Source organism: Lepisosteus platostomus, chromosome 11 (genome assembly GCF_059453375.1).
Source record: "Lepisosteus platostomus isolate fLepPlt1 chromosome 11, fLepPlt1.hap1, whole genome shotgun sequence".
NCBI classification, from domain to species: Eukaryota; Metazoa; Chordata; class Actinopteri; order Semionotiformes; family Lepisosteidae; genus Lepisosteus; species Lepisosteus platostomus.
In genome coordinates, this window is record NC_142621.1 from 1713971 (window position 1) to 1740170 (window position 26200).

At 49.4% G+C, this 26200-nt stretch overlaps 4 protein-coding genes across 15 annotated transcripts in view; 3 read left to right on the forward strand and 1 right to left on the reverse strand.

The window, feature by feature from the left end:
• The window catches only part of btbd8 (BTB domain containing 8), a 32998-nt gene extending 27438 nt beyond the window's left edge, over positions 1 to 5560 (forward strand). For 2 of the 3 annotated variants that reach the window (XM_088597723.1, XM_088597724.1), the window contains exon 18: positions 394 to 2499. In XM_088597723.1, the coding sequence (XP_088453849.1) occupies positions 394 to 2303 (1910 nt within the window). In that variant the 3' untranslated portion in view covers positions 2304 to 2499. Of the gene's footprint in view, positions 1 to 393; positions 2500 to 4651 lie in introns of those variants that run through there. The other variant, XM_088597725.1, reaches the window with a different exon arrangement.
• A 3078-nt stretch (positions 5561 to 8638) lies between these two features.
• c11h1orf146 (chromosome 11 C1orf146 homolog) lies at positions 8639 to 11929 on the forward strand. Of its 2 annotated transcripts, none has more exons than XM_088597732.1 (5): positions 8639 to 8806; positions 9256 to 9349; positions 10248 to 10419; positions 10789 to 10867; positions 11374 to 11929. In XM_088597732.1, the coding sequence occupies exons 1-5, from the start codon at positions 8756 to 8758 to the stop codon at positions 11512 to 11514; spliced, it is 537 nt and encodes a 178-aa protein (XP_088453858.1). In that variant the 5' UTR covers positions 8639 to 8755; the 3' UTR covers positions 11515 to 11929. The 2 variants fall into 2 exon arrangements, with proteins under 2 accessions (XP_088453858.1, XP_088453859.1); XM_088597733.1 differs by having other exon boundaries at positions 8640 to 8806; positions 11385 to 11929.
• On the reverse strand, positions 11151 to 24051 carry glmna (glomulin, FKBP associated protein a). 4 transcript variants are annotated; one of them, XM_088597731.1, is made up of 20 exons: positions 23920 to 24051; positions 22559 to 22640; positions 22179 to 22304; positions 20948 to 21061; positions 19976 to 20084; positions 18262 to 18499; positions 17318 to 17420; positions 16969 to 17150; positions 16592 to 16645; positions 16036 to 16066; positions 15675 to 15764; positions 15177 to 15218; positions 15011 to 15084; positions 14359 to 14443; positions 13913 to 14022; positions 13112 to 13175; positions 12697 to 12826; positions 12270 to 12352; positions 12007 to 12112; positions 11151 to 11544 (listed from the first exon to the last, which is right to left on the reverse strand). In XM_088597731.1, the coding sequence occupies exons 2-19, from the start codon at positions 22595 to 22597 to the stop codon at positions 12023 to 12025; spliced, it is 1764 nt and encodes a 587-aa protein (XP_088453857.1). In that variant the 5' UTR covers positions 22598 to 22640; positions 23920 to 24051; the 3' UTR covers positions 11151 to 11544; positions 12007 to 12022. The 4 variants fall into 4 exon arrangements, with proteins under 4 accessions (XP_088453857.1, XP_088453853.1, XP_088453855.1 ...); XM_088597727.1 differs by having other exon boundaries at positions 11151 to 12112; XM_088597729.1 differs by lacking the exon at positions 23920 to 24051 and adding an exon at positions 23858 to 23918 and having other exon boundaries at positions 11151 to 12112.
• rpap2 (RNA polymerase II associated protein 2) overlaps positions 24004 to 26200 on the forward strand; it is a 30212-nt gene continuing 28015 nt past the window's right edge. For all 6 annotated transcript variants that reach the window (XR_015925148.1, XR_015925150.1, XR_015925149.1 and 3 more), the window contains exons 1-5: positions 24004 to 24085; positions 24618 to 24663; positions 25042 to 25156; positions 25668 to 25766; positions 25903 to 25968. Coding sequence is in view for 1 of the 6 variants with exons in the window: in XM_088597726.1 (XP_088453852.1) it covers positions 24034 to 24085; positions 24618 to 24663; positions 25042 to 25156; positions 25668 to 25766; positions 25903 to 25968 (378 nt within the window). In the remaining 5 variants the exon portion in view is untranslated. The remainder of the gene's footprint in view (positions 24086 to 24617; positions 24664 to 25041; positions 25157 to 25667; positions 25767 to 25902; positions 25969 to 26200) is intronic.

Genomic DNA, 26200 nt, shown 5'->3' on the forward strand with positions numbered 1-26200 from the left:
ATGCAATAAATCTGCGTAGTATTATCTCAGTGCTGGTTTTGTTTCCATGGTCCTCCGTCCGAAACCAAACCGCTTCCCCGTTCTGCTCGGCCCTTTCATTTTATTATTTAAAAGGTGACCTGAGCGCAAGTTAAAATGTTACTGCCGTTCTAATCTTCCAGTGGAGGAGTGGCGAAGCGACTGTTCACGTTCAGTGTATCTCAGATCAGAATCACCCGTATTGTATGAGGAATTTGCTCTGGTGTGCTTGGTGCTGCAAGAACAGTCAAAGACAGGACTAATAGGCATTATTATGTTATTTCTCTTTGTCTATAAGTCCTGTGGGCACACAGCATACAATCCTGTGTGACCGAAAGTCAAAAGCAATGCTTGTGTTTTGTTGGTGTGATTTAGGGCCGAAAAGCTCCCCGGCGCCGGTAAGTCCGCTGAAAGCCGTCTCCCCGAGAAAGGAGGACGCCAGGGCTCCCACAAGGCCCCGGTCTGCCGGAGAAGCCTCCCCCGCAGCAGCAAAGAGAAAGGCCTTGAAGCCGGCGGGCTCTGCCTGCACCGAGGCCAGAACCAGCAAGTCCGCCAAGGCCGCCTCTGCAGGCCCAAAGCAGCCCCCTGCCGGAGGCAAAAGTGCACCAAAGCAGAAAGCAGCTTCTGAACAGCCGGCGTTGAAGCAGGCTTCCGCACCAGCGGGATCGGAGAAGCCGTCTCCCTCCGGGGGCAAAAAACACGTGGCTAAAACGAAGGAGTCGCCTCACCACAAGAGCCCGTCTTCGAAGGCTGCCGGGCCCAAGGACGGCGCGTCCGCGGGAGACAGAGAGCAGGCGCCGCGGAGACGTCACGCGGAGGCGTCTCGGGGGGAGGGGGAGCCGGAGCTGGCGGGCAGGGCCCTGGAAACGGTGCGGCCTGTTTTCGCCGGAAAGAAGGAAAACGGTCCTGTGCCCAGAGCTCTGGCGACAACCAGAGGCCTTTCCTCCCCCGCTCCCAGGAGACCGCCCGCTCGGGCTGGATGTGAGTCACCGTTACAGTTTCGAGACTCGACGGCCTCTATCGGTGCTGCTGCAGAACGGCCAGAGAGCGAACTGCCAGCTGAAGACGGCACGACCGCTGCCAAAAATCTTGGGGGCGCTCCTTCCCTTCCGGCAGAGGCAGGCTCTGCGACAAGTGCCGAGATCCCCCGGAAGGAATCCAGGGTCCAGAATGAGGCCACAAACGCTGCGGCAGAGCCCCCTGGGCGGAGTGCGAAGCCGCCGGGCTCTCCCGAGGGCGCGTCGAAGGACATGGACGCGGCGGAGACGCCCGGGAGCCGGGAGGACTCCGAGGCGCCCCTGGAGGACCCGTGGGGTGCCCTGCACCAGAGGGGCAGCCCCGAGTCGGAATCGGGCAGCGCCACTACGTCCTCCGACGACATCAAGCCCCGGTCGGAGGACTACGACGCGGGGGGCTCGCAGGACGACGACGGCTCCAACGACAGGGGCGTCTCCAAGTGCAGCACCATGCTGTGCCACGACTTCCTGGGCCGGAGCAGCAGCGACACGAGCACCCCGGAGGAGCTGAAGATGTACGACAGCGGCCTGCGCGTCGAGGTGAGGCTCCGCGGCCGGGAGGCGGCCGACCCCTTCCACGCCCACTCCACCAGCGAGGAGGACGCTGGGAAGAGCAGGGCGAGGGCCTGGGCGCGGCAGCTGGCCGGGCCTGTGGAGGAGGAGGCGGCCGTCACGGCGAAGGACCTGCCCGGCCACCCGCCGTCGTCCTCAGACGAGGACACGGAGGACGAGCGATCCGAGGCCGAGATCCCACGAGGGGTCGCCCCTCCGGCCGAGCCCCCCCCTCACCAGTTTCAAGGCATCGTCAACCTGGCGTTCGAGGACATCGCCGAGCAGGAGAACGATTACCCGTCGGCGGCCAACTTCCGCCGCTCCGTGCTGCTGTCGGTGGACGAGTGCGAGGAGCTGGGATCCGAGGAGGCGGGGGGGCAGACGCCCCCACGTCGGGGCGCGGACCCCCTCGCCCCCTCGGATGTCTTCGAGGGCGCGCCCCACCGCGCCCCGGCGACCCAGGCCAGCTCCCTCGACGAGCAGGGGTCCCCCGGCCCCCGGAAACGCGCAGCGCGCGCCCAGCAGGAAACCGGCCCGGCGCCGGCGGCCCGAAGCGACGCGGCCGAAGCCGGACCCCCCTCCTTCCTGCCGGAAGCCGCCGCCCCCCCGACCCCGGACGACCCGCGGCCCCAGGAGCGCCCCCAGCACTTGGACCTGCCCCCGCGCCGCCTGCCCCCCGCCCAGCCCCCCCCCGCCTCGCCCGCAGGTAATGTATAGCGCTAGGGAGCTGCCAGAACAGTCCCGAAAGCCCTCCCCACACCCGCCAGCAGACACAGCGCGGTGCCGGCGTCCTACCGCCTCCTGCTGGGCAGCTCTGGCGCTCAAGAAGCCTCAGCCCAGGCAGTGAGCTCATCAGAAACACCACTAGGGCCCAGCTGCACATATCGGAGTCGTTGTTGTTGTTTTGTTTTTTTTTGCAAGGAAAACATTCGTAGTTTGGCTCTCGAAAACAGGTTAAAATCCACTGTGTCACAAAGGGCGTTTTTGTTTTTGACACGTTTTGTTTTGACATGTTACGAGCTTTCTTGTCTGATGTTTCCTGCCGTCGGGCGTTGGCGGGCAGTTCCTTTGATTTCTTAGCTGGCCAGACGCGATTGTTTGACGTCTCTGTCGTCTTCAAATCGTAATTTACACCGTTGATATCCGTTTTAAAATGGAGGCTCATTGGTCCACAGAGAATAATGAAAGATAATGAATAAGCTAAATTCATCTTGAGCAACTAAACTACCTTCTCAACAAGGTTTACAAAATGGACAAATGCAAATTCTGATTTCTTTGTGACAGTTTACTGAAATGCTAAATATGCCTGTGTACTGCGCAGATCACTGGTTGTCACCATCGGCCTTGTGACAAGGCTGTACTTCAGAGTAACAGTGCACTTTGATGTATATAGTAATACATATATATTGAAGGATTATTTAACATATGATTTACTTTTGATAAAAAGCATGGCACTGCACTTCCAGAGCTGCGTATAATTTATGATTCAGCGTTTAGGCCATGCTTTATTTTTATAGAAGAAATACCTTGTCATGTTAAAATGCAAATGACAGAATTCTTTTTTTGGCTGACGAAAAATGCATTGCGCGATGTTTACTTTTGGCTGCAATACTCAGATATTCCAATTTGCATTTGACGACACGGGTGTACGAAGTGGACTCTCTGCTTCTGGACGCGTACAGACTGACAGCTGTCATTGGGGGCGGGTGGCTTTTCAGACCGATGCACCTGTTCGTGCGCAGGAGCAGTGCAGCTCGTCCTTCTGATCCATGAGAGTGCTTGTCGCTGCCTCCCCATTTCCTAATCTGCAGAGCCAGAACTCCTGCATGCTGGTTTTATATGAGTCACCTTTTGTTCTTCGTTGTATTTTGCGTCCTGCCACTGTTGGTGTGCTGCCTGTATTTGCTTTAATTTTGTGTGCACCTTTTATTTATGTATGATTTCTTTTTGATAGGCTGTGGTGTTTATTTCCGATAACTTCAGTAGTTCTGGGTCACCAGAACAACTCCTGTAGATTGCTGTATTATACTTTTGAAATGCTTGTAGTTGTGTTTGTGTATGGGTTGTGTTTCTCAGGTAGATACTTTGTGGTTCTGTAATGTCTCTCTTTCCGTCATGCTCGTATGATACAGCTTTTCTCAGCGGCAGTAGTCTGCTAATTTCACTCGTTTCCAGCTCAGTCATTTTGCATTTGCAAAGTGCGTTCTGTCAGGGGGTTGTGAGCCAGCATGAACCTCAATCCTTTCCCAGTTTATTAAGCATTCGAGTAACATAATAACCCCGAATATATGCAGTACTGGTGTATGGTCTTGCCCAAATTGGAAAAGATGCACCTCTCTACTGCGCTCTTTTCTGTGCTGCAGAAAGCTATTGAAAATGTACAGTACTATGATTTATGGGCATGTGTTTTAAAAAACCCCAAAAGAAACAGAATTGTTAACTGAACTGCTTGCAATCCCCCATGGTTTGATTAACGTGTATACAAGTTATGCTAGACTTTCTGTAGAAAAACAAAAGTCATTCATGCCTGAACAAGCAAAAACATGTTGCTCTGCACATCTCTTGTACTAGGACAACTGTATCGTGTCGTCTTGCCGTCTTGAGCTAATAAGAGTGACAAAAGAGACACATTCAGAAGAAATGTCCTGTTGCTCATTGCCTTAACGGCAGCTGTGTCCTGGTGTACTTCAAGCCTGCATTGTCCTGCAAACCCACTTGAGATGCAGCTCTCTCTAGTGCTGCACATGGAGACACGGCTCTCTCTCTAGTGCTGCACATGGAGACACGGCTCTCTCTCTAGTGCTGCACATGGTCTCCAGGCAGAGCTGGGAGATGCTGGCTTACTGACATGATGAAATTTCACAGAATTAGAACAATATTTAGTTTAGGATTCTTGCCTAAACATAGTGTTTAAAATCTGAATCACCCCAAAACATTTAAACGGGAGGATACAGTTGCCTTTAAGGTAAACCTAAAGATCTGTCACTGAACTCTGTAAAAAAACAAACAACCAGAAGGCTAGATTGATTTTTTTTACATTGTATAGTATTGTCAATTATTTTTAGATGATTGTGACAGATTGGATCAAACCTGCACTTATGATCGCCGGCCTTCCAAATCCCTCTCTCCCATTTACGAGATGGACACTGGGCCAGCCTTTGAGCAGAGCTTGGATGCGGACAGGTGCCTCGCGGAGCCCGAGGAAGAGGAGCAGGAGGAGGATGAAAGCAGCGGGTTTGCAGAGAGGGACTGGACGCTCCTGAGACAGCTGCTCTCCGACCAGGAGTCCAGCTGGGGCGTCATAAACTCGGTGCCCGAGGACCTGAACCTCGCCCAGTACCTCATCAGCCAGACGCTGGCGCTGTCGCTGTCGCGCGACTGTCTGAAGACCCCGGCCAGGCTGCCGCTGGACAGGGACTCGGTCAAGCGGTGGGCCGAGCTCATGTCCCCTCTGGACGACTCCGCCACCAGCATCACCGTCACCAGCTTCTCCCCGGAGGACGCAGCCTCGCCTCCGGGCGAGTGGACCATCGTCGAGCTGGAGACGCACCACTGACGGGCCTCCGGGCGAGAGCGTCTCGAGCTGTGCTCTTTTTCTACTACCTTGGAAGACCCACGCAAGCAAGCAAGCTCCTGTTTGCATTGCGTTTGAGGTACCTCACCTGTGGATTCTACAGCAGCAGTTACATTTCGTATAACCGATTTTATTAGGTACCGTCAAAGGTCCTGACAAACTGTTGTATAGACTTATTAAACAAGTTAGAGCCGTGTAGCATGTCTTTGTTTCTTTTGTTTACTTGGTAGATGTTTACTAGGTGTCGCTTCAGCCTCCATAGAAAAGACTCATCATCGAGCAGCCTTCATGACCGTCGTCTGCTGGAAACTGCCGTTTTTGTTGTCGGCTCACACTTATGTGTTGTGTTTGAGATAAAAAAAAAATAAAAATCTGTGGTCCTTAGCGATGCTCTGCAGAACTTCGTCCGGGTTGTGTTTGTGCTCTGCTCTGAGGTCCCGTGTCTGTGCTGCAGAGGATGACAGAATAAGGTCACACTGAGCTTATCTGCCACTTGTATAGCACTTCTGTGAGCACTCAGCGCTAACATCGGTGATTCAGCTTTTCCGTTTTCCGTCACATTCCTCTGTGTTCTTCAGTACAGCCTTGATGTCTGAAGGTACAAATCACTGTGCCCATTTTTGTGCTCATAAATCTGGTTAAGAAAAGGAAGCATGACTCCATGCACCACTGCGGAAGATGAATGGAAAGGTAAGATTTTGTACTAGAGCATTTGAACAGGGTTGAAGCACTGTAACGAACACACTTCTCTACTTAACACTTGTTTGTTTTTTTCCAGATATTGTATCTAGTTTGTCTCTTCATTTTGTCTTTGTAACTGATCACAGGGTTGATCTGCGGGAAAGCAAGACAAAATTAGCTTTGAGGAATGTGCAGCATGTCTTCGCTGAGCATGTGACTATTGGGACGTCTTTAACATCACTTTAAAAATAAATTTATAGAACAGTATATTTAAAAGAAATCACAGATAAATTTGCTGTGCTTCTCTGCTACAGGACTGTTTGAGCTTTAAGAACAGGTACAAACAACAAGGGCCCCCTTAGCATGTTTCATAGTTAATTTACTAACAGACTAATTTGGAAGTTGGCAGCAGATTTGTAACTTCTTAGCTCTTAAAAGGCTAGAGTGAATGTGTAATCTGTATCAACCCTGAACCAGTTTCAGAAGTGCCTTCAATCAGGTGTGCTGCCTGAAGTGTTACCAACTGGACCTTTGCAGAAAGAAAAAAAACTCACTGTGGGTGTGTCTGAGAGTGTCACTCCCAGTGTGGGTGTGTCCAGTAATGCCACTCCCTCTGTGGGTGTGTCTGAGCTTGTCACTCCCAGTATGGGTGTGTCCAGTAATGTCACTCCCTCTGTGGGTGTGTCTGAGAGTGTCACTCCCAGTGTGAGTGTGTCCAATAATGCCACTCCCTCTGTGGGTGTGTCCAATAATGCCACTCCCTCTGTGGGTGTGTCTGAGAGTGTCACTCCCAGTGTGGGTGTGTCCAACAGTGTTACTCCCACAGTGTGGGTGTGTCCAATAACATCACTCCCAGTGTGAGTATGCCTGTCACTGTCACTCCCTCTGTGGGTGTGTCTGACAGTGTCCCTCCCACTGTGGGTGCGTCTGATGCAGTGTCGCTCCCACTGACAGTGTCACGGTGTGTCATTTGTACCCGTGTTCATCACACGAATAGCTAATAAGAGCTGCCTAGTCAGAAATAAGAGTAACACAATTGAGAAGATGCTACATAAAGTTCGGAGTTTTCATGTTTTTGGGAATAGTATCCTAGAACTAGGGCACAAGTTCCTAGTTCCTAGGGCACTCAGGACTGACCCAGAAAACAAAAATGAAAGTCTAAACAAGCAAGCAGATTATTGAATCATCATCAATGAGTACAGGAGACACAGGCCCAGGGCTGGGAACCGCTGTGCCATTCTTTCAATGTTAATGCACAAGTCATTCTGTTTATTTTATTTTCTGCTTTCCAGAACAAGACAATATGATGGTTGTAGCTGACATTTGCTTGAGACTTTTACAAATAGGTACGTTATCTTTCTAAGCTTTTTGCCGGGTTTGCGGTCGAGGAGACGCGTCGATAGTGGTCGATGTGTCTGGTCAGTAGGAGGGCTCCATTAAGGGATGGCCTGCCATACTCGCTGGCCTGCTATCCTAAAGATGGAGGTTTTGGGTAGGGGGCTGAGATAACCTACCTGCTCTAGGCTCCGGTACAAATAAGTGGAAAGAACTTGGTGAACCTTGTGTGGAGGACATTGTAGGCTTTTATTTATTATCACAGGGAGGTGTAACAAGCACAAGACACGGGTTCTCATTCTTTGTTGCCGTTTATGTATATATACATCACCCCCTAGGCTTTGATACCTGGTTTTCCCAAATGTGTTTTTTATTTCTTGTGCAAGAAAAGGAAATTCCCTCCTCTGTTGCCCAACTGTCCGTTAACAGGCGGTTATTATTCAGTTCAATAACGATCCCATGTAAATAACCCCGCGGCTCGTTGTCAATAACCGAGAGGACCCTGCGCGGTTACTTCTCGCCTGTCCCGGGGTGTCAATAACGGCTCTTAAGTTTGTAAAAGTCAAATTGGCAGAAATAAGTAACATTAGAAGGCCAATTAATCACACTGTTGGGCCGGGAGTCTTTTCTGCTCTGCTGACTAATTCGGCGTGACATCCCTTCCGGTAGTGATGTCCACGGGTGGACTGTGAGTCATTTTGCCCTGCGCAAAATTTCGTTTCGTGGCTTTGTGTTCACAACCGTGTCAATAGCAAGATAGCATTTATAGCATTTTAAAAAAACAGCATTTTCTTAGGCGACGCAGTCAGTAGCTCACCGCTGTTGGGGAAACATCAAACGGGAATGGTTTATTGCTTGGAAAGTGCAAATCAGTCACCGAAGAGCAGATATTTATACATCCAAAAAAAAAAAGCGTTGTAAAGCGTTTAAATGATTAAAAGCTTTTCGTTGTGTTGGTAATAACTGTGCACAACGGAGAGTCGTTCTTACATTTAAGCATTCTCAGGTATTAGGAGATATTTAACTTGTTTCTGGTAAATGACGGACTGCAACAGTGCAGTTTTCAAAGATGAAAGATCTTGGATATGTGACAACGCGTCACATACAAATGCGTTTTACTAAGATGATTTGATTTAAGCATATATACACTATATCACTTTACATCGAATTACCTAACGTACTGCTCGGTTTTTTTTAAAACCTTTATGGCTTTAAAAATTACAAATACACTGTAGAACAGTTGAGTACGGGTTTGTGTCATTTATAGAACGAAGTACAAACAGGTGTATTTAGTATGAGGATAGTGAGTAAAAGTTGAAAGGCTTTATAAAACGCAGCGACTATAATTTCGATGAAGTAGGGACATGAGACGGGTGAGTTCACGGTTTTGCGAATTTGGAAAATACATCCTTGCGACACGCACGCACGAAAAAAAAATCCACGTGTCTACGGGCTCGTGCTCCCTGCGCGAGCTGGCCCCTACCCCCGAGCCGGCGAGCGCGCGGCTTTGGCTTCCGGAGAGGAAGCGGGGGGGGGGGGGGGGGGGGACTGAGCCCCGACTCCGCCCCCTTTTCCCAGCATGGCGGGTACCGTTTGGCGGACGACGGTCATCGCCAGCGCCTCCCTGCAGGTACCGGGGCCCGGCCGGCTGGTACCGCCTCAGGTTCCGGACACCGGTGCCGCAGCGGGGCGCCTCCTCCGGCCCAGAAATATCCACCCTGCCCGCCCGCCGCGGACCTCGCTGCCGCCTCCGGACGATATAGCCTCTTTTTAAATATTTTCCCTAAGCCGGTTTGGGGTGACTGGGGACCCCCCCCCCTGGGGTTCATGGCACAGGGGTTGAACAGAGACCCTGCTGTCAGCTGGACTCCTGGCCTCCTCACCCCGGCAAATACAGACCACGGCCTTTCCCCCTGCGCCCTTATTAACATTACAGTCTGCTGTAGACTTTATTTACAATGGGGGGAAGTCCAGCATGAACCAGTGATGGACAGTAAATAGTGTATTCCTCTGTAGCTGAAGTGTGGCTAACCTTCAAATAATTGCCATCAGAAAATGAATTTCTCTCTTTTGTTTCAGAGCCATGAAACTGCCCTTGCGCTGTCTGCCCAGCAGCACCGGGTTCGATATTCAGACTCTGTGGAGGAGGGCACTTATATTTTTCCCCTCTCAGGTAGAAATTGACCAACGAGGATCTGAAGTACAGGTTTTGTGTGTGTGTGTGTGGGGGGGGGGGGGGTCCTACCGAGGCGGGCTGGACGAACTGGTCCAGCCTCCTGTCCAGTACCTCCGAGCGGTCCAGTTCAGCTCGGTTTGGTTCCAGGGAGCACCAGGCAGCCACGGGAGAGGTGCGCACTGAGTCTGAGGGACCCGGTCTGTCGTCTGAGCCGTCTGTAGGATCCTCTCTCTCTGGTCCCGGGGGGTAAATTCAGTAATCGGTGGGTTTCGGGTTCACTTCAGGGAAGTGATTAAAGCCTTCGTATCACGTTGCAGAAGCAAGCTCGCCCTGCCGCACAGCTGTCGCATAGGAGAGGCAGCTTCATGCATCACTCGTCTGCGTTGTCTCAGCTTTCCGGTTCCACTGCTGTGGGGGTTAATGAGCGCGTTTGTGACACGGCGGGCTCGGCGTATTCGCTCTGACGAGTGCACCAGTCCGCATTAGACTCGGCCAGAAGACGAGCGATCAGAATTTGCAAACGTAATAGATCCCCGTGCCAAAACCATGTGAACACAAAGCCACACGAAGGACACATTTGCAATGTCTCTTACAAAGTCACCAAATGGACAGTTTTTGACAGGCTGTTAAGTTTACCCTTGAAAAAACTTTAAAGACAATGTTATAACCCGTTTCAGAAATTCCATAATATTTTAATACTTAGCCTGCCGTTTCAAAAGATATTAAGGAGCTTTACTGTTGGCCTACAGTCATTAAGAGGCTTCATCAGTTTCCAGAATAAGAGCTTAGGAAATCTGAGTCTTTGAACTTTATTGAAAGCATGATGAAGGTTTTTTTTGTTTGTTTGGTGTAGCAGTCTCATGAGACTGATTTTCATTCATCTTTATTAACACAGGTATTGCTTTCATGATCGTGGACACACAGGAGTGCGCAGACAGCCCGGGAGTATCGAGGCTTTTTGAGAAGATAGGGAAGTTCATACAGGTTCACCGAAACAGCTTCCTGCTCTTCTCGTCGTCACTGCATGCACAAAGGGAGCAGGAGATCCTGTTCCGCATTCAGCAGAGGTGAGTGACCCTGCCGTATGAAAGGTGCCAGGGAGAGCCACAAGCTGGGTTCCTCATGCAGCCTGTGCTTTTGAAGATCTCTGGAGGTTTACAGTGCACAGGAATCTAATGCCTCCTGGATTTCCTAACGGTCAAACTAAATAAGCTAATAATACTGTAAGCTTCTTTTCCATTAAAAGTGGAATAATTAAAATGCAGGAATGTGGTTCATCCACATTCCTGTATTTCAAAGTGGCAAAGAGCCGGCACAGTATTTTGTAATTCTAAAACAGAATATCAACTTTTTTTTTAAAAAAAGGATTATATTGTCTGTTATTTAGCATGAAACATAGTGCCAAGTCCCCAAGAAACTCCTTGTATTTTATTTAGTTTCCTGGGCAGCAAACTTCGCATCATACCTGTGCACAACGTTGCAGAGATGGTGAAGAGCATGCTTACTATCGCAAAGGTGAGAAAATGCTCATCTTACACCTTCCCTTGACTTCGGGTTTACTGATACAAATGAGATTGCGAATTAGCAAGCAGAGCAATGTATCCAGAAGTTGTTCCTTCAGTTGTAGATTCATAAAAATAACATCTCTTTATAGAAATATACAATTACTGGAGCAGATACAGTCTTAGCTGTGCTCAGCTGTGAATATTAATACTTGAGAATTATATTTTTAATTTAATCTGTTAAAAGAGACAGGAATTGTCTGATGTCCCAGCCACACTGTTTTCATTGGACTGAGCCACTTACAAATGCTTTTATTTAAAGAAGCTTAACATACAGTTATCTAATGACGAGTAAAAATATTTAATATTTAATATTATCACTACAAGGTATTTGCAAACACAGACTCTTGTTGAAAACGGTGTATTCTAGAAATGACAGATGATGCATGTGGATTTGTATTAGCTGCGTTTGTATTAGCAGTTCTATGTGTCCGGTTCTGTCTGAGGCCTTCAATGCAGTTGTCTTCCAGGCGACAAGTAAGCCTCACGTGGACAGTGTGCGGGATCGGATGGCATTGGCACGGGCTCAGATCATCGAGAGGAGCCCTGTGTGGGACGTGCTCTCCACGCTGCAGTTTGGGAAAGAATGAAGCTCTCTAGGTGTTCCTCCTTACGGGCTGTGTTCCGTAACTGTGTGACGAAAATTCCCGTTGTAAAAGACATTCCCTCTGTAAAGCGGCACAGGTGGATATGCACCAAATTCTTCAAAAAGAATTGTGTTACTGCAGTAGGTTAAGACTAGTTTTAATTTCTGATTGTCACACAGCAAGAAAGGATTTGCTTCTAGAATTTGAACACAGGTTTTGTTATAAAGACTAAAGCATTTTACATAAAATATAATGCTGTATGAAATAATTTTTTCAGAACGTGTTTTGAAAATTGTGACCTAAAGTCTGCTTAGAAGCAGCATTTAAAAGCCAAGATTCCCTTAAAAGTTAATTTAACCAACAGTCTGTTAGAGTTGTTCTTTTAATTTGCTTCTCTTTCAATAAAGGCCAACAGTATGAAACATTCATTTATACAAAACTCTTCTTGAGGGTGAAGCTAAAACAAGCTGACCACAGAGGCAGTGCCAGTAATGTGCTGACTGACCCAGTTTTCCTGCTGGCTAAGGTTTTACTTTCACCTCGATGATCTCCTCGATTCTGGTCAGGACGCTCTCCATTAAATCAAACGTGAACAAGGCCGAGTGCAGAACCTAAAATGTCAAAATGCATTATAGTTATTGAAGACAAAGCTCAGCAGTATCAGGCTTTAAGCAATCTATTTCCAGTCTTTCCATGTCCTCCTGTCCTCCTCCGGGGCAGTCACACTGACACAAACAATTCTAAAATGTTTCGCCGGTAATAACATACCTGAACCTGCATCTCGGGAGTCATGTTGGGCAACTTTTCATTACCTACTGTAACCGTGCAAACAGGCCGACTTTCTTTTTGTCCTGTAAAGGGAAAAGATACCATGTAGAACAAGAGCAGCCAGAAGTCTCAATATGCAGTAGGCTGGGTTTGTTTTGATTTCATAAAGAAGCACAGTTTGACGCTTGTGAAATTGACATAAAGGCTCTGCCTTGCAGGAGTCCACCTTTCGAACTCTGTTCTGTTTTCACAGTTTGCATGCCTCCAAAAGAGGGTTTTATTCAGGGGAGTATAGTAACATCGCTTTTCCCAGCTGCACCAACCCGCCCAACAAAAAAATCAACGCCTGGCTCAAATATAAACTTGCTACAGAATCAAAAGCTAAAAGGATGGTTATCAGTATATGCGTAATTAAAAAGATTCTGACCTTTTAACTTTTTGATCTCTTTTGTGCTTTTAAGCTCAGCTTCATAGTGAGCTTTGGACATGTTCAGCCCAGTGCGTAAAGGCTTGAGGTAGTTTTCTTCGATCTTGTAGAGCTCTGTCCAAATCCCAGTCTGAAAATCAAGCAAAGCTCACATTTGTATTCGTTCTGACAGCCCATTATGTGTGTTTTCATTGGTATTTCAGGCTGTGTTTTATTTCTGACTTCAGACATCTGTTATGAATGTTGAAAAGCTTGGTTATACTGCATAAAATATTTTAAAATAAAATATGGAGGTTTTAAACATAACTAAAACATAACTAAAGAAATACAATAACCTATGCGTTTCCAGGTGGCACTAATAAAACAAACTTTAAAATCAATCTTTATTGGTAAAATGGCAAAAAGAAGAACTTGCCTGATTGTCCCACTCCTTATCTCTGATCAATAAATATCTCAGAAGATTCAGAGACTCCATTACTCTAGAAGAAAGAAAGCATCAAAAAGTCATCCTTCTCACTGAAATAAAGGAAACTATTGCATTTACATTACTATTGTTATTACATATTTACATTTACATTATTATTTACAATAATAATTTGGCACAATTAATATTAAAAATGTATGTTTATAGTCTTGATTTCATTGAGCAGATGAAGAATACAAACCTTTCTATTTATATCCTAGCTAATGACATCTTAACATGACGTACAGTATAGGCTCAAGATCTGTCCCTGTACACTCCAGAGGTCTTCATTAAGCCTGAATAACTGTCTTGTGTGCTAAACTGACTAAATGAGGGCCTTATCATGTGAAATCTGCTACTCCAATTACAGCGCAGTCCGGATACCTCCTAAACTATTCACTAAGCTGTGTGCACTAGATCCCATGTAATGGAACATGACTTCTGTCTGTAATGTAAGGGAAGGAAATAAAATTGTTATTCCCAGCTGAAATAGAAGCACAACAGAATTCTATTTAAAAACAATAAATGCTGCAGACATTGATCTATTAAATCTGGAACTGCTCACCTGCTTACAGAATCTGCTCTACTTCAAAGGCTTTAATAAATCACTCTGGCGTGACCGAGCCTTTGAAAGACCCGTGCGCACTCGCAAGCCGGCTGGTGGAAGCCAGGCTGCAGCAGTCTAATTGCTTTGTGCAGGACTCATCGCTTAATGACAGCATGCATTATTCAGCAGCAGGCAGCAAGCCTTACCTGTCTAGGTTCTGAAGCAGGTCTGTTTCTGGTCCTTCGGGCAGCGTCAGGACTGAACGCAGCAGAGGAAGCAGCTGTGCTCCGGAGAACCACACGCTGCCGTTACCTGGCTGAGAGAGGGGAGTAGGTCAGAGAGCTACTGTCTAAGCCTGTACACTCACTGGCATTAGATTCTTTTCTGCCCTACTTGTGAACCGAAAGCACTGATTTCAAGCTCTGGACCTCACTTTCTAAAATGGGAGAAAATAGCTCACAATGTGCAGCAGTATTGCAATTTTAGGTTTTAACTCTTGTGCACAGTTCCAGCTGTATTCTTTGTTAGGAAGAAGCCCGACCCAATTACTAAGAGCAAAAGGCATAAGTACAGCATGCTCTTAATTATGATCAATGTGGATCTCTTCAGTATGCAAAAGCTCTTGATGTTCAGATCCCAAATTGTGTCCTACCTTGAGAGCAAAGTCAATCTGATTTTTAATGTTCTTAATAATGTAGCCTTCTACTCCAGCATGGTGACTGGTCTTCAGCAGGCACCTTAAGGACAAGAAATGTTCTGTTCACTTTCACAACATAACGCATATATTTTTATTTACCAGGTATCATCCTGTGTTCTGTTCTTTCCCCCCCAATTACTTTTCTGTAATGGTATAAAGATCTCTTCCAAGATTTACAGCGAAATGTCAGATATACTCCCTCCACTGTTAAGGTCCTTGACTGAAAACACTGCAGTCCTCTGGTAAATTGAACAGGACATAAAAACGTAAGAAAGGTTACAAACAAGAGGAGGCAATTTGGCCCTTCTAGCCCCCTGGACAGCTAACTGATCCCAGGATCTCATCCAGAGGTTTCTTGACGGAAACCAGAGGCATCTGCTTCAGCCTCATGGAGGGACAGCTAGTTCCACACTCCCACAACCCTTTGTGAATTCAAGTGAATGTAGGTCACCGTCACAAAACACCACTGATCTTTAGGGGCAGCAGTTTGTCTGTTATACTTTTTAATACAGAAAAAAAAACACCCGAGCAAACGCTACGTACTTCAGCGTCAGTGTTAATTAGCTGGCTTTCGGTGCTACAACCGCAAGGGTGCAGAAAGCCTCACCTGAAGAATTTGTATTTCGCCTCCATGTCGAGTTTGTCTATACTGAGCTGAAACACCGCAAGCCCCTTTGTTCTCTGAAACAGAAGAGAAAAGACTGAACACTACCAGGGAGCCTGAACACACTGGGGTGCAATTGACCTGTCTTATATCAAAAGGGCCCACTTACCAAGTGTGGAATCGGGCATAAGGTCATGACTTTCACCAGATTCTGAAATAACACGCAGTCGTTACAGCACAAACATCTATTCAAAGACATTGTTCTGAGACAGTGAAAGTGTTCTGTTGATTATAATTGTGAGCTTGTGTAGAGCAGTGTGAAATAACCTGGTAGATCTAACGGTACAGGTCTTAAAGCCAGTGAAAAGTAATGTAATTGTTAAAAGGAGAGAGAGCGTCTGCTAAAAGATGACTGGAACTAAGCAGTTAGTACAAGACAAAACTCCTCCCGGCGCACTTATATAAAGGGTATGGATTAGGTTTCCTTCAGGTGGAATTTTCAGCTTTCCCAGTCATTATTTTAAGGCGTGATTACCAGTCTGGGGCTCAGACAGGGTGTCCAGAGGGAGACTGACATGTCGCCCATTGCTCAGCCTGGCGCTCTGTCCATGTGGTCCCTAGGAGGGGTGTTCTCTGTGCGCGTGCACACAAACACAAACACACACACCTGCGGCACGCTGAGGAACACCCTCAACTCCAACAGCTCCACCGGGAGACTGCCGTCTTCCGTCCTCACCAGGCTCTGCTCGTACAGGTCCTACAGATGAAAAATCAAACAGACTCCAGCATGCGGCAGTCGTACAGATCTCCCCCGAGGAGAGGAAGCCACAGCCTCAAGCCGAGCGCTGAACTGAAACTCCGGGACAAAGGCCTCTTTGGCCGAGGTGACTCCAGGTGTTTTAACTTCAAAAACAAATTGCAGGCCTGAGGACGAATGTAGCCCAGGATGGAGGAGGGTTTTGCAAAGCTCGTTACTGCAGAGTTAATGAATGACGGGATCCAGATTTCCTAACGATTTTCCAACTTACCAGCCCCTTGGATACCCGGGACTCTTCTGTCCTGTCAAAGGTAAACATGGGATATGGTTTTCAATCCTCAAAAATGATCACAAATGGCAAAAGAAAGGAATTAGCAGAACGAATCAAATCTCAGAGAAGCAACTTGTTGATGCATTTGGACTGGCTAAGCATTCAAGTATTTCCCTTCTATACAATCAATAGCACAAATTACAAATTAAAAACTCGATTCATCAAGTTTTAATGTACAAGACAGTTTCCAGTGAAGAATACTGTAACGCAACGGGGTTCAGGCGGGCACCCTTGCCGCATTAGGTCGGCCCCGCACCGTCGGGGGCTCGAACCCGGGACTCCCGTGTCACTCAGCAGGGTCCCAGCCCGGTGAGCCAAAGAGAGATCCCTCCACAGCCCAGTAGCTGTAGTCCTGCTATCACAGGGAAGGGCGGTGACGTCACCGCTCTGGTACGCCGGCTCTCACACAGTGCCTGTCGGCCGTAAGCTTTACAATACTTTGGTGCGTCTAAATTAAATCAGTATTCTGTAAAAAACAGAAGAAAACGTCTCCTACCTGCTCAGCAAGATGTCAACATACTGCATATTGCAACGCAGGACAAACACAGGGCTGAAAGGTGAAAAACAGCCATCTTAGCACACACTGGTTCAGTGACAGCTGGCAACAGGTAAGTGTTTCTGTCGAATGATCTTCAGTCTTCTTAAAAACAGGATTCGGGACTCTTTTCAACCTGTGCTTCTAGAAATCTATAATCATTTAAACCCCCCCGGAGAAAAAGCAAGCTTTCAGATACAACAGCGACACGTGATCCTTCTATAAGCAAAGATGAAAAAATGCCAAGGCCAGCAAACAACCACGGGTTGGGGAGAACCCACTGAAATTCTCGTTTTTGGCAAAGCCCCGGGCGCCCGCGGGGGGGCTGCGGCCCTCACCTGAAGACGGCGGGGAAGCGGTCGATGGCGGTGCGCTGCACGAAGAGCAGGTAGGCCAGGCACGCCAGGGACTCTCTGGAGTACCTGGCATCCTCCTCCAAGAATCCCGTCTCTTCCTTCTTCTTCAGGACGTGGTGAAACAGCAGGTGGGGCAGGGACTCCCCCAGGCTCAGCAGCGTGGCCTGGCGTACAGGGAAAAGCCTCCTGAAGGCACGTCTGGAGCGGTGCAGGCGGGGAACACGAACAACCCTTCCTTACGGAAACCCGGATCCCACAAGACCCCGTAATTAAAATGAAGGAGGAGGAGAGGGGGCTCCCAAGAGCTCCGGGCCTGCTGGCCGGTCCTCACCAGGATCTGGGAGGCGAAGCGTCTCAGGGGAGAGTCGGCAGGAGAGTCCGGGTCGTCGCCGAGCTGGGCCTGCAGGAGGGGCTCTCTCAGGCTCTTCATACAGCTGTGGACACAGACAGCTGGAGCGCACATCTGGACAGGCCCTGGGGGCTAACGTCTTCCTCATGGGAGAAGAACAGCCGTGGGTAACGTTGACGCTATTTTAATTTTTATCAGGAGTGATTCATTTAAAGAAAATATTTTAAAAAACAAATACATCAAAATATTACTTGGGTCCAAATCAAAAAGGGCATTAACGACTTCCTTTCGTTTAAGCTGTGTTTGCCAACAGCTGATCCCAAGTTAGAGAACAATCCCAGACTGTAATGTAGTATCTACAGGGATTTAGATAAAGCCCAATCGACACGACTGCAGCTCACAGACACTGCCGCAGCAGATGCATTTTCAGGAGCACTTTAACAAAGTATAGCCAACGAAATGAATAAATTGTTCAAAAACAAAGTTTCCACCACTCACACTTCTCCTGGAAAAGGCTGTGCCTTTTACTTTTCAAATCGTCTCCTTAGTTATTTAAGATAGTGGCTTCCTTAACTGGAGACAGCTTGAAGTCAAGTATTACTTTTCTCTTCACAGCTGACGCACTGCCCTGGACCGCAGGTGCACTTCCTACTGTACACACGGCCTTCTGCGCCGCTAGCTCTTCGAGCAGGAGCTGCGTCAGCGGGCGCCGGCTGCCAAGGAACCAGTCAAGGTTTATTCCCAGCGGGGAAGAGCAGAGGAGAAACACAACGTCCCGAAGAAGGCTCCGCGGCCGAAACGTTGCGTTTCTTATCTTCTCTACTCTTCCCCGCCGGGAACAAACCTTGACTGGTTCCTTCCGGCGATGCTTCCCGCGCGTGCGGCTGGTGAGTCGCCCGGCCCGGCGGCGCGCGAGGGACACCCACAACTTGAGCAGCTCGGTCCTGAGCTCGGCCCCCCGGCCCCCCGGCTGGGTCTGCTTCGCCTCCTCCACCAGTGGCCCCACGAAGCCCGGCAGCGCCGCGCAGCAGCGGCAGAGCCCGTGGGCGTCGTCCTCCTCCTGCTCCCGGGTGTACGGCACGGGCAGCCGGGACAGCTGGTTCAGGATGGTGGACAGGGCCATGCCCACCGAGGCGGCCTTCTTGTCGCCCAGCTTCAGCAGGACTGCGGGGAGAGCAGTGCAGTGCCACTAACGGACAGCAGGGGGAGCTCTCCGCACGGGCAGGCGCAAGCGCAGCCAGCGGGAGCCGCGTCTCACCCGGGCCTAAAATTGCCTGAAGAGGAATTTTCACCGCTTGGCCACAAGAAACGAGTGCGGATGCTGAAGCTCAGTTTTTAAACAACGCACAAGATGTGTTTGGGGTTATGCATTACAGGTAAAACATTTCAGAAACATAGGAGAATGCTGTATATTGTTCTGCATGCAGTCATTTAAAAATATCCTATCATTTGGCACATCAATGACTGCAATAAGGAATACTGTAGGAATAATATGTAATTAATTTAACCTGGCAATTAATTAGACGTGCATTAAGAAAAGAGCTGAAGCAGAGCAGAGAAGGGCTCTGTAGGAAATTGTTTCTAAACTGTGACCATGAATGTCTCAGGGTGACGATACTCACAGTGAAAATCTCAGGTTGTAATGTGTGGTGTACAGTGGACATGCCTACTGACGGGACTCTGTGTTTTGCCAAGTAGCTACTCCACAGCACGCCCTGTTTCACAGGCCTGGGCGTTTAGTGAAGTGAAACGTTAGTCCAGAGTCATCATTAATGGCAATAGTTTTGAGGGCTGTTGTAACGCATCCTAATGACAGTGCAGTATTATGACATTCTGTAGACCAGGCTGGTCCCTGCTTATCAGCCCTCCCGCACTGCAGTGCTGCCCTTTAAGGGGAAAGCCACAGCCTGACACCCCAGCTCCAGGAACGTGTGTGAAGCAAACATCTCGTGAAAGTCACAGCGATGAACGTCCTGAGCGAATGCTCAATTCTACAAGCTTGTGATCTTCCAGGGTTGAGGTTAGTCCGCCAACGCTCGAGCCAAGCAAAGAAACCGCAAAAAGGTGCGTACAAGACGACAGACGGAGAAGTTGAATCCCTTTCTCAAGAGCAGAACGCTGCAAGGTGAGAGGTTGACGCAGGCTGGACATCTGAATCTAGATACACGCAACTCAACACATGTAGAACCCCTCTCAAAGTATTTCCTGCGAAGCTGCCATGCTTTTTTGCTGTCAGGTTAACAGCAACATTTCCGATCACAGGCGTTTCTGGTGAACTGAATGATAAACACCCAGGGACAGGTTTAAGAACATACGAGGGGTTACAAATGAGACATCTTTTTTCATCTGGGCCAGTCTGAAAAGATACATATCAGAGGCAGAAATATAAAAATTATAATAAGATCGACAGAGTGATGTTCTAGCAGTGAGGATGCAAAATTCCAGTGTCCTGGATAAATACCACTTCAGACTTGCTCAACCTGGCCAATTTAAACCTCCCCTCCCGAATCAGCTAGTCATTTTCTTTCTACTGTCTAGAAGGCTTTGCACCGGCAGCCGAACAAGCTGCAGAGTTTTAAGCGGAGAAGAGCAAAGCAGCGAGGCGAAGGGGTGAGACTGGGGCACGCCTGGCCTGCTTACCTGACTGCAGGGGCGGCAGAAGAAGGGAGATGGTCTCGGCTATCTTGTCGGGATCTGCGTCTTCTACCTGCTCCAGCAAGCCCACCAGAAGCTCTTTTGGGCTGCAAACCTACAACAGGAAAAGGGGGGCTCGTGAGGGGCTCAGCCAGTGAAGGGCGCTCGTCCGATTGTCCGATCGAGCTCTGAGGTCCAGCTCGAGGGTCAGCGGCCAGCCAGAGCTCATGGCTTCCGGTGGGGTCAAGCAGACTGAAGAGCATGTGCCTCCGTCCCCGATCCTGGATGGGACACCGGTCCATCACAGGGGTCACCCCCCCCCCTCCCCTGCTGGTCCCCCTTCATATCACATCAGGCCATCACAGAGCACACACAGACACCTCGCACCCGGGCACGTTTCCCCAGAAATCTTCCTACCAGTCATGTCTGTTGGAGGAAACCCACGCAAACACGGGGCGCAGATAGCACCCCAGGAATTCAACCTTGGGATCCAGGAACAGGGAGGGGCACCAGTCTATCACAGAGCACATAGCCTAATCTGAACATTATTAGAAAGGGAGAGGAAAAGGCACCATCCAGATAAAAAGCATGTGGGCACAGGGAGGTGATGCAAACCCCATGCAGGAGGAGCCCCAGCACAGGGTTCGAACCCAGGAAGCAAGAGTGGTTTGTATTACCCACTGTTCATCTTCCTGATTCATACTTCCTATTGAATCGTATTTCCTGGCAGGCTGGGCTGACCGCTTGCTCATTTGCATTTCCTATCTAAGCTTGGCTGCCGATGCCCCCGGCGACACATTAACAACATCACCCGCACAAAAACTAGCCTCTTCTTCCGAGTGTCACCCGGGCTCCTCCTCATACTGTATACCTGCAATTTGCAACTGTACATGAGGGGAGGAAGGGGGAGGTCTGCGACTGAATAAAGCTCCGGAGCGGAGGTTTCGCTCCTGCAGGTCTAATGTCAGCCACACTCACGTCCAGCAGGTGGGCGAAGATGCTCAGGCAGTGCTGGAGGCTCTTCTCATCCTTCTGCAAGATGACCTGCACCAGCGGGCCCAGCAGGTTCCAGCCCATGCTCCTCACGATCGCCTGCAAGAGGACAGTTCTCTTCAGGGCCACGCCGCCTCGGACGCCTTTTTTAATTCCCCAAATCATTAATTCACCAATATTTCTGATGACGTACCCACCCCATCCGAAATTGCCCTTTCTTAAGGCTCCTGACCGGAGACCGACCTGCCCCTGTAGACGCTGCGTGTCTCTCGCTGCCCTGCTGCAGGGGGCTTGGCCTTGTTGGCCAGGCTTTTCCTGGTGGAGCGCCTGTCACAGTCATCCGGAAACAGGCCCGAACCGGCAGTGTCTGGGCCTTAATGGGTCCCCTGCACTTCAAACTTGCACATTTACCGGTTCAAACATACGACAGCAGGTGTCGGCACCTCGTTCCCGGGCGCCTCAGGGAGGGCCTGGAACGAATCCCTCTCAGCCCTGCTAAGAAATCCAGCGTCTCCCTGCTATTGTTTCCCCTTCACAAGCTGCAAGCCCACCTGCTACAGCAGCGGCACAGGTTTTAATTCTCTCCTCTGATGTGCAAGATGTTTCCAGAAAACCAAAAATCTTGCTTGTTCAATATAAATCAATCCACTGCCATATGTGACGTTTCTCATTTTTATAAGTGACTTACCATTACACCCTGGTGTTTTAAGAGACCTCTGATTTGTGCTCTGAAGCAATTGGATTTTGAAAATGTGCCTTTTAAAAGCATCTGCTCCTTTGTGAAAGGCAGACAGCCAGTATTAGAACACCAGGCAGTTTAAATACAAGAAAACCGTTTAACACTGGAGCACCCTTGAAGGACACCAGTGGAGCGAGAAATCAGACACTCTCCTGCAGCTCTCCGCTGGCACCTCAGGATCAACAGCAGGGTGTAACAGCCATGGCGCAGGCTGTGGCTCTCACTGCCGGGCACATGGAACAGTTCTTAAACCCTGCAGCAAAGCCTAGGTGCTGCGCTCTTATGCCTTTCTGTTAGAACCCGAAATCTTCAGGGGACACTACAAGTACCGAGCAGCCATGTGCTTTCCTCCCCTTCAAACTATTTTGGTGGGGACATCTTGAAAGCCTTGCTCCCAGTGCTGTCAGAGCTCTGTTTCGGTATTGCTCGGGAGTTGGGCGTAACGTGCACCATTCAGCTCGGCATGTGCAGGCGGACCTTGTTTTTCTCATCCTGCACGACCTCCAGCACTTGTGCCGCGCCCCCTCGCTCCAGACAGGCCCGGCCCGCGCTCTGGAACTGCTCGTAGTCTTCCGGCTTGAAGCTGTCGTCAGCCAGCACCTGCTGCAGACAGGGAGCAGGCAGGGAGGGTGTAAAGCTGGAGGAGCACCAAATTAGCAGCACATCGACTTACGCAGACATAGAAGAGTCATCCCAAATCTTGAAATTAAGAGTTCTGAGAGGTTTCCTTTGGTGGAATTATTGAGTGAATCTTATCAATAGCAGGTACTGAAGCAAACGGCTGGGAAAAGTTTTTAAAAAGTTATTTTCAGCAGTGAAAGCTATTACTACTGAACCGCTTCATTGCCGGTACTTACACATCTCTGCAACATGTCATATAGCTGCTCTAAGGCCATCTTCAGCGTCTTGAGGTCCAGGTGCCCCCCTCAGTGCCAGCACCTACAGGGTTTAAAAAGAGACATTTGAAACTCGGGTTCGAACCCGTGACCACAGAGCTCAACGCAAACTTTAAGCCACATTTGGTCAACGCATGCCAGCTGTCCTGAAATGTGGACAGGCGTGTCATTTGAGGGGGATTGGACGTACATGCTGAACAGTCACAGGTGCCTGAAATACCTCCCAACTCGAACCGTGTCTTTGTGTGAACTGAAATTGAAATGTAAACATCAGACATTTGTAAAATGATAACCGCCAGTGATCTTGGACACCCTGATGTGGATTTATGTAATTGTGCGTTTATAACAGGGTACAAGCAGCACAGCCCTATATCTGAGGTTCAGCAGCAATCTCTGGGGGGACGTGTCCCCCAACAACTGCACCTGGGAGGTCACAGGGGTCGCGGGGTCACCGAGAGTCGACTAACCCCACCATACCCGTATTCCCACAGCACTGCCCCTAGTGGATCCCAGTCACACGTTTTAAGCCAAATCATGCCAACGCACGTTAGCTGTCTTGACCTCTGAACTGAGGAGAGTTTCCTATCCTATTCCTTCCGATAGTTTGATAAAAGAAGTACAAGACACCACATTTTAATCAGCGCCGTCTTTCTTTTTCCCTGATATTTGTTAAAAGTTTCTTTACTCTTGCGGGCGATTCCCAGGTAATCTGTCTACAGAAAGCAAAGCCGGTACCGACAAGGTCAGCAGAGAGGTCTTAAACCTCTTACTGTGTTGCCTTCTATTGTGTGCGGATTAATAGGATTTACCGAGCACGGAGCAGCACTGCCTGTCCTAAAGATGGACTAATAGCTGTCCCCGGTGTCCCCAGAAACATCTAGAAAAGAGCAATTATTTGCAAACAGTTACAGACAACAAGTCACTTCACACAACTCACAACGACTGAATATTTAGCAAGCTCTCCTTAAGTGGAAAAGCATGATGATCGTAGTTCGCGTCTGGAATGCACGTCAAAGTCTGCGAAAGTCTGCCAACCACGTGGCTATGGGCTAAAAACAGCTGAACGATTTATTTGCGCCTAATTATCCTGGACGATAAAAATATCATGAATGCATGTCGCCACATTTTCATGATGCTGCGCGAAAGACCAAAACAAAGAAGCGCTGTCATGGCAGGGCAACTGTATCAAAACGACAGACCTCTGTCTTTCCCGGACACATGCGTGACTGATGATCTAATTTGACTACCAGCTATTATTACCCATCGTGTAGCAGACAGAGAGCAGAGACACGGTGTTGCTCTGTGCAAGGCGCTGTACTTACAGACAGACAGGAGCGGCGCGTGTATTTAGGAAGTGCGCGCGCCGGCGCTGGCCCTGTCCGCGAGCCGTAGCGCCCTACGTCACGGGTCAAAGGTGAAGCGGAAGAACAACAAGCATGGAAGAGTGTCGGGGAGCAGCCGGCAGGTCAGCGGGACCTGGAAAGAAAGGTTAGTCGGCTTAATGCAGAGTTTTATTCCCCCCCTCCCTCCCCTGTGCTGTTCACCTCTGCCACATCAGGCACTGGGAGCTCAGTGATTAAGAGGGACGGGTTGAAATACTGCCCCGCCCAGTACACCCCCTTCTGGAGCACAGAGTGCGCCGTCTCACTGTCTGAAGCCGAAGGTATAAATAAGGTTTTCGTTTTTCTGTAGACCACTGTCGAAACACCGAAGCAGAGCACATTCCTGGGTGCGTGAATTGTGCTAGAGGTCTTGTTTCTTACACGTGTTACCCCTCGTAGCGACCTTTGAACTGAGCCTTGGAGTTCAACCTAAAAGGCAGCGTTGCAGCTCCTCCGCGAAAGCCCGCGGGCGCACAGCACGCCCTTCACAGCTGATCCGGACGTGACGCGTACAATGAACGGTCTTCTGTTCCCTGATTATTGACAGGAACACGTGGCCGTGCTCAGCAGGGCGCGTCCGCGGAGGTGTGAGCGCTTGGCCGGCCCGTTAGCAGTGACCCAATGCGTGTGTTTTGCAGGTCGGACAGCGGTCAAGGCGCAGACAGCCTTGGAAGCTGCTAAAAGGTACTGGACTGCGGGGCTTGTGCAGTGTTGGGACATGACAGCAACGTGAAAAACCCGAAAACTTAAACTGAGCGGAAATGGGACCCATTCTGACAGTCAGTACCTCAAGGGGCTCCTACTTCCTTTCCCTCAGTCTTATGTCCATTGTTCTTCCACGGGCTCCCGGTTCAGTGTGAAGTTATTTCGTCTGTTTCGTTCATTTCCAGATATAACCATTGCTACATGAAAGCCGCACTCGGTGGCTCAGAAATAGAACCATTTCGTTTACACCGCACCGTGTTTCACACTGTTTCCCACCCTCCATACCTTGCGATGAAGCGGTCGTACCTGAGCCAGCCTGGGCCTCGGTTTACAGCCCCTTCCTTTGACCCCGCGCAGGAAGGAGGCCCTGAAGGAGGCCGTGAGGAGGAAGCTGCAGCTGGAGCAGAGGGCCCTGCGCCTGGTGGAGGAGCTGCTGGAGGACAGCGTGACAGAGGACTTCCTGCTGGGCTGCGTGGGTGTCCTCCCGGGGGGCCGCGCGCTGCCTCGCTCTGCCCTCGGCTCCCCCTGGGGCCCGGGCTCGCAGCGCACAGGCGACGCGAGGAGCGTGGGGTTGGAGCAGGGGGCCGCCTCCACGTTCCCGCCCCACGCTGCTCCGGGCGCGAGGGGCGAGGGGCGAGGGGCGGGGGGAGGGGGAGTGGGGAGCGTGATGGCGCTCAGATCCGAGGTGGCGGGAGGCCGATTCCCGAAGCGGACCAGATGAAAAGATGAGAGTCGCTCGCCTGTGGCCGCCGGGGCTTCCGGACCCCGTCTGTTGGCCTCTGTTTAGGCTGACCTTCGCTCTCGGAGAGTGCATCACAGATTCGGTACATCAGCACAGAGGGGAGGTCAGGTTTACCAGCTGCGGCCAACAGACCTGCACTACAGCTGTGGCACAGACGCATCTGGAGCAGTGTGTGTAATGTAGTGCAAAATTGCCACAACGGCTGCCCGTCTGCCTAATGGGTCACTATTTATCATTCCAGGCAAAGGCTATTACTCCAGGAAACTACAGAGACGTCGTGGACGAGAGATCTATAGTCAAGCTGTGTGGCTACCCTGTCTGTCAGAACAAACTTGTGAACGTAAGACCTCACACTGCTCATACACATCTATGAGACATTAAACATTTTCTCTTTTGTTTACCAGAGATGTGTTCGTCTTCTAAAATCCCCTTTTGTCAAATCTCTATATATGTATCTTCTTTTTTCATAATGACAGGTTCCCAAGCAGCAGTACAAAATTTCAACCAGAACGAATAAAGTGTATGACATCACAGAACGGAAGGTAAGGTGCTTTATTTTGTTTTGATTTTGTTAATAAAAAATACTCCGGCAGAATGTTTTGGGTGGCTTTTTGTCATAATCTTTGTGGATTTGACAACTCTAGAACACACAGCGGAGTTCTCTCCTGTGTCCTGTGCTTGAAGAGTGCGTGACGCTCTCTTTGTGCTGTCTTGTGCTCCCCTCTTAGTTCGGAGGTGAAAGACTTTGGATTCTCCAGCAAAAAATGGGAGCAA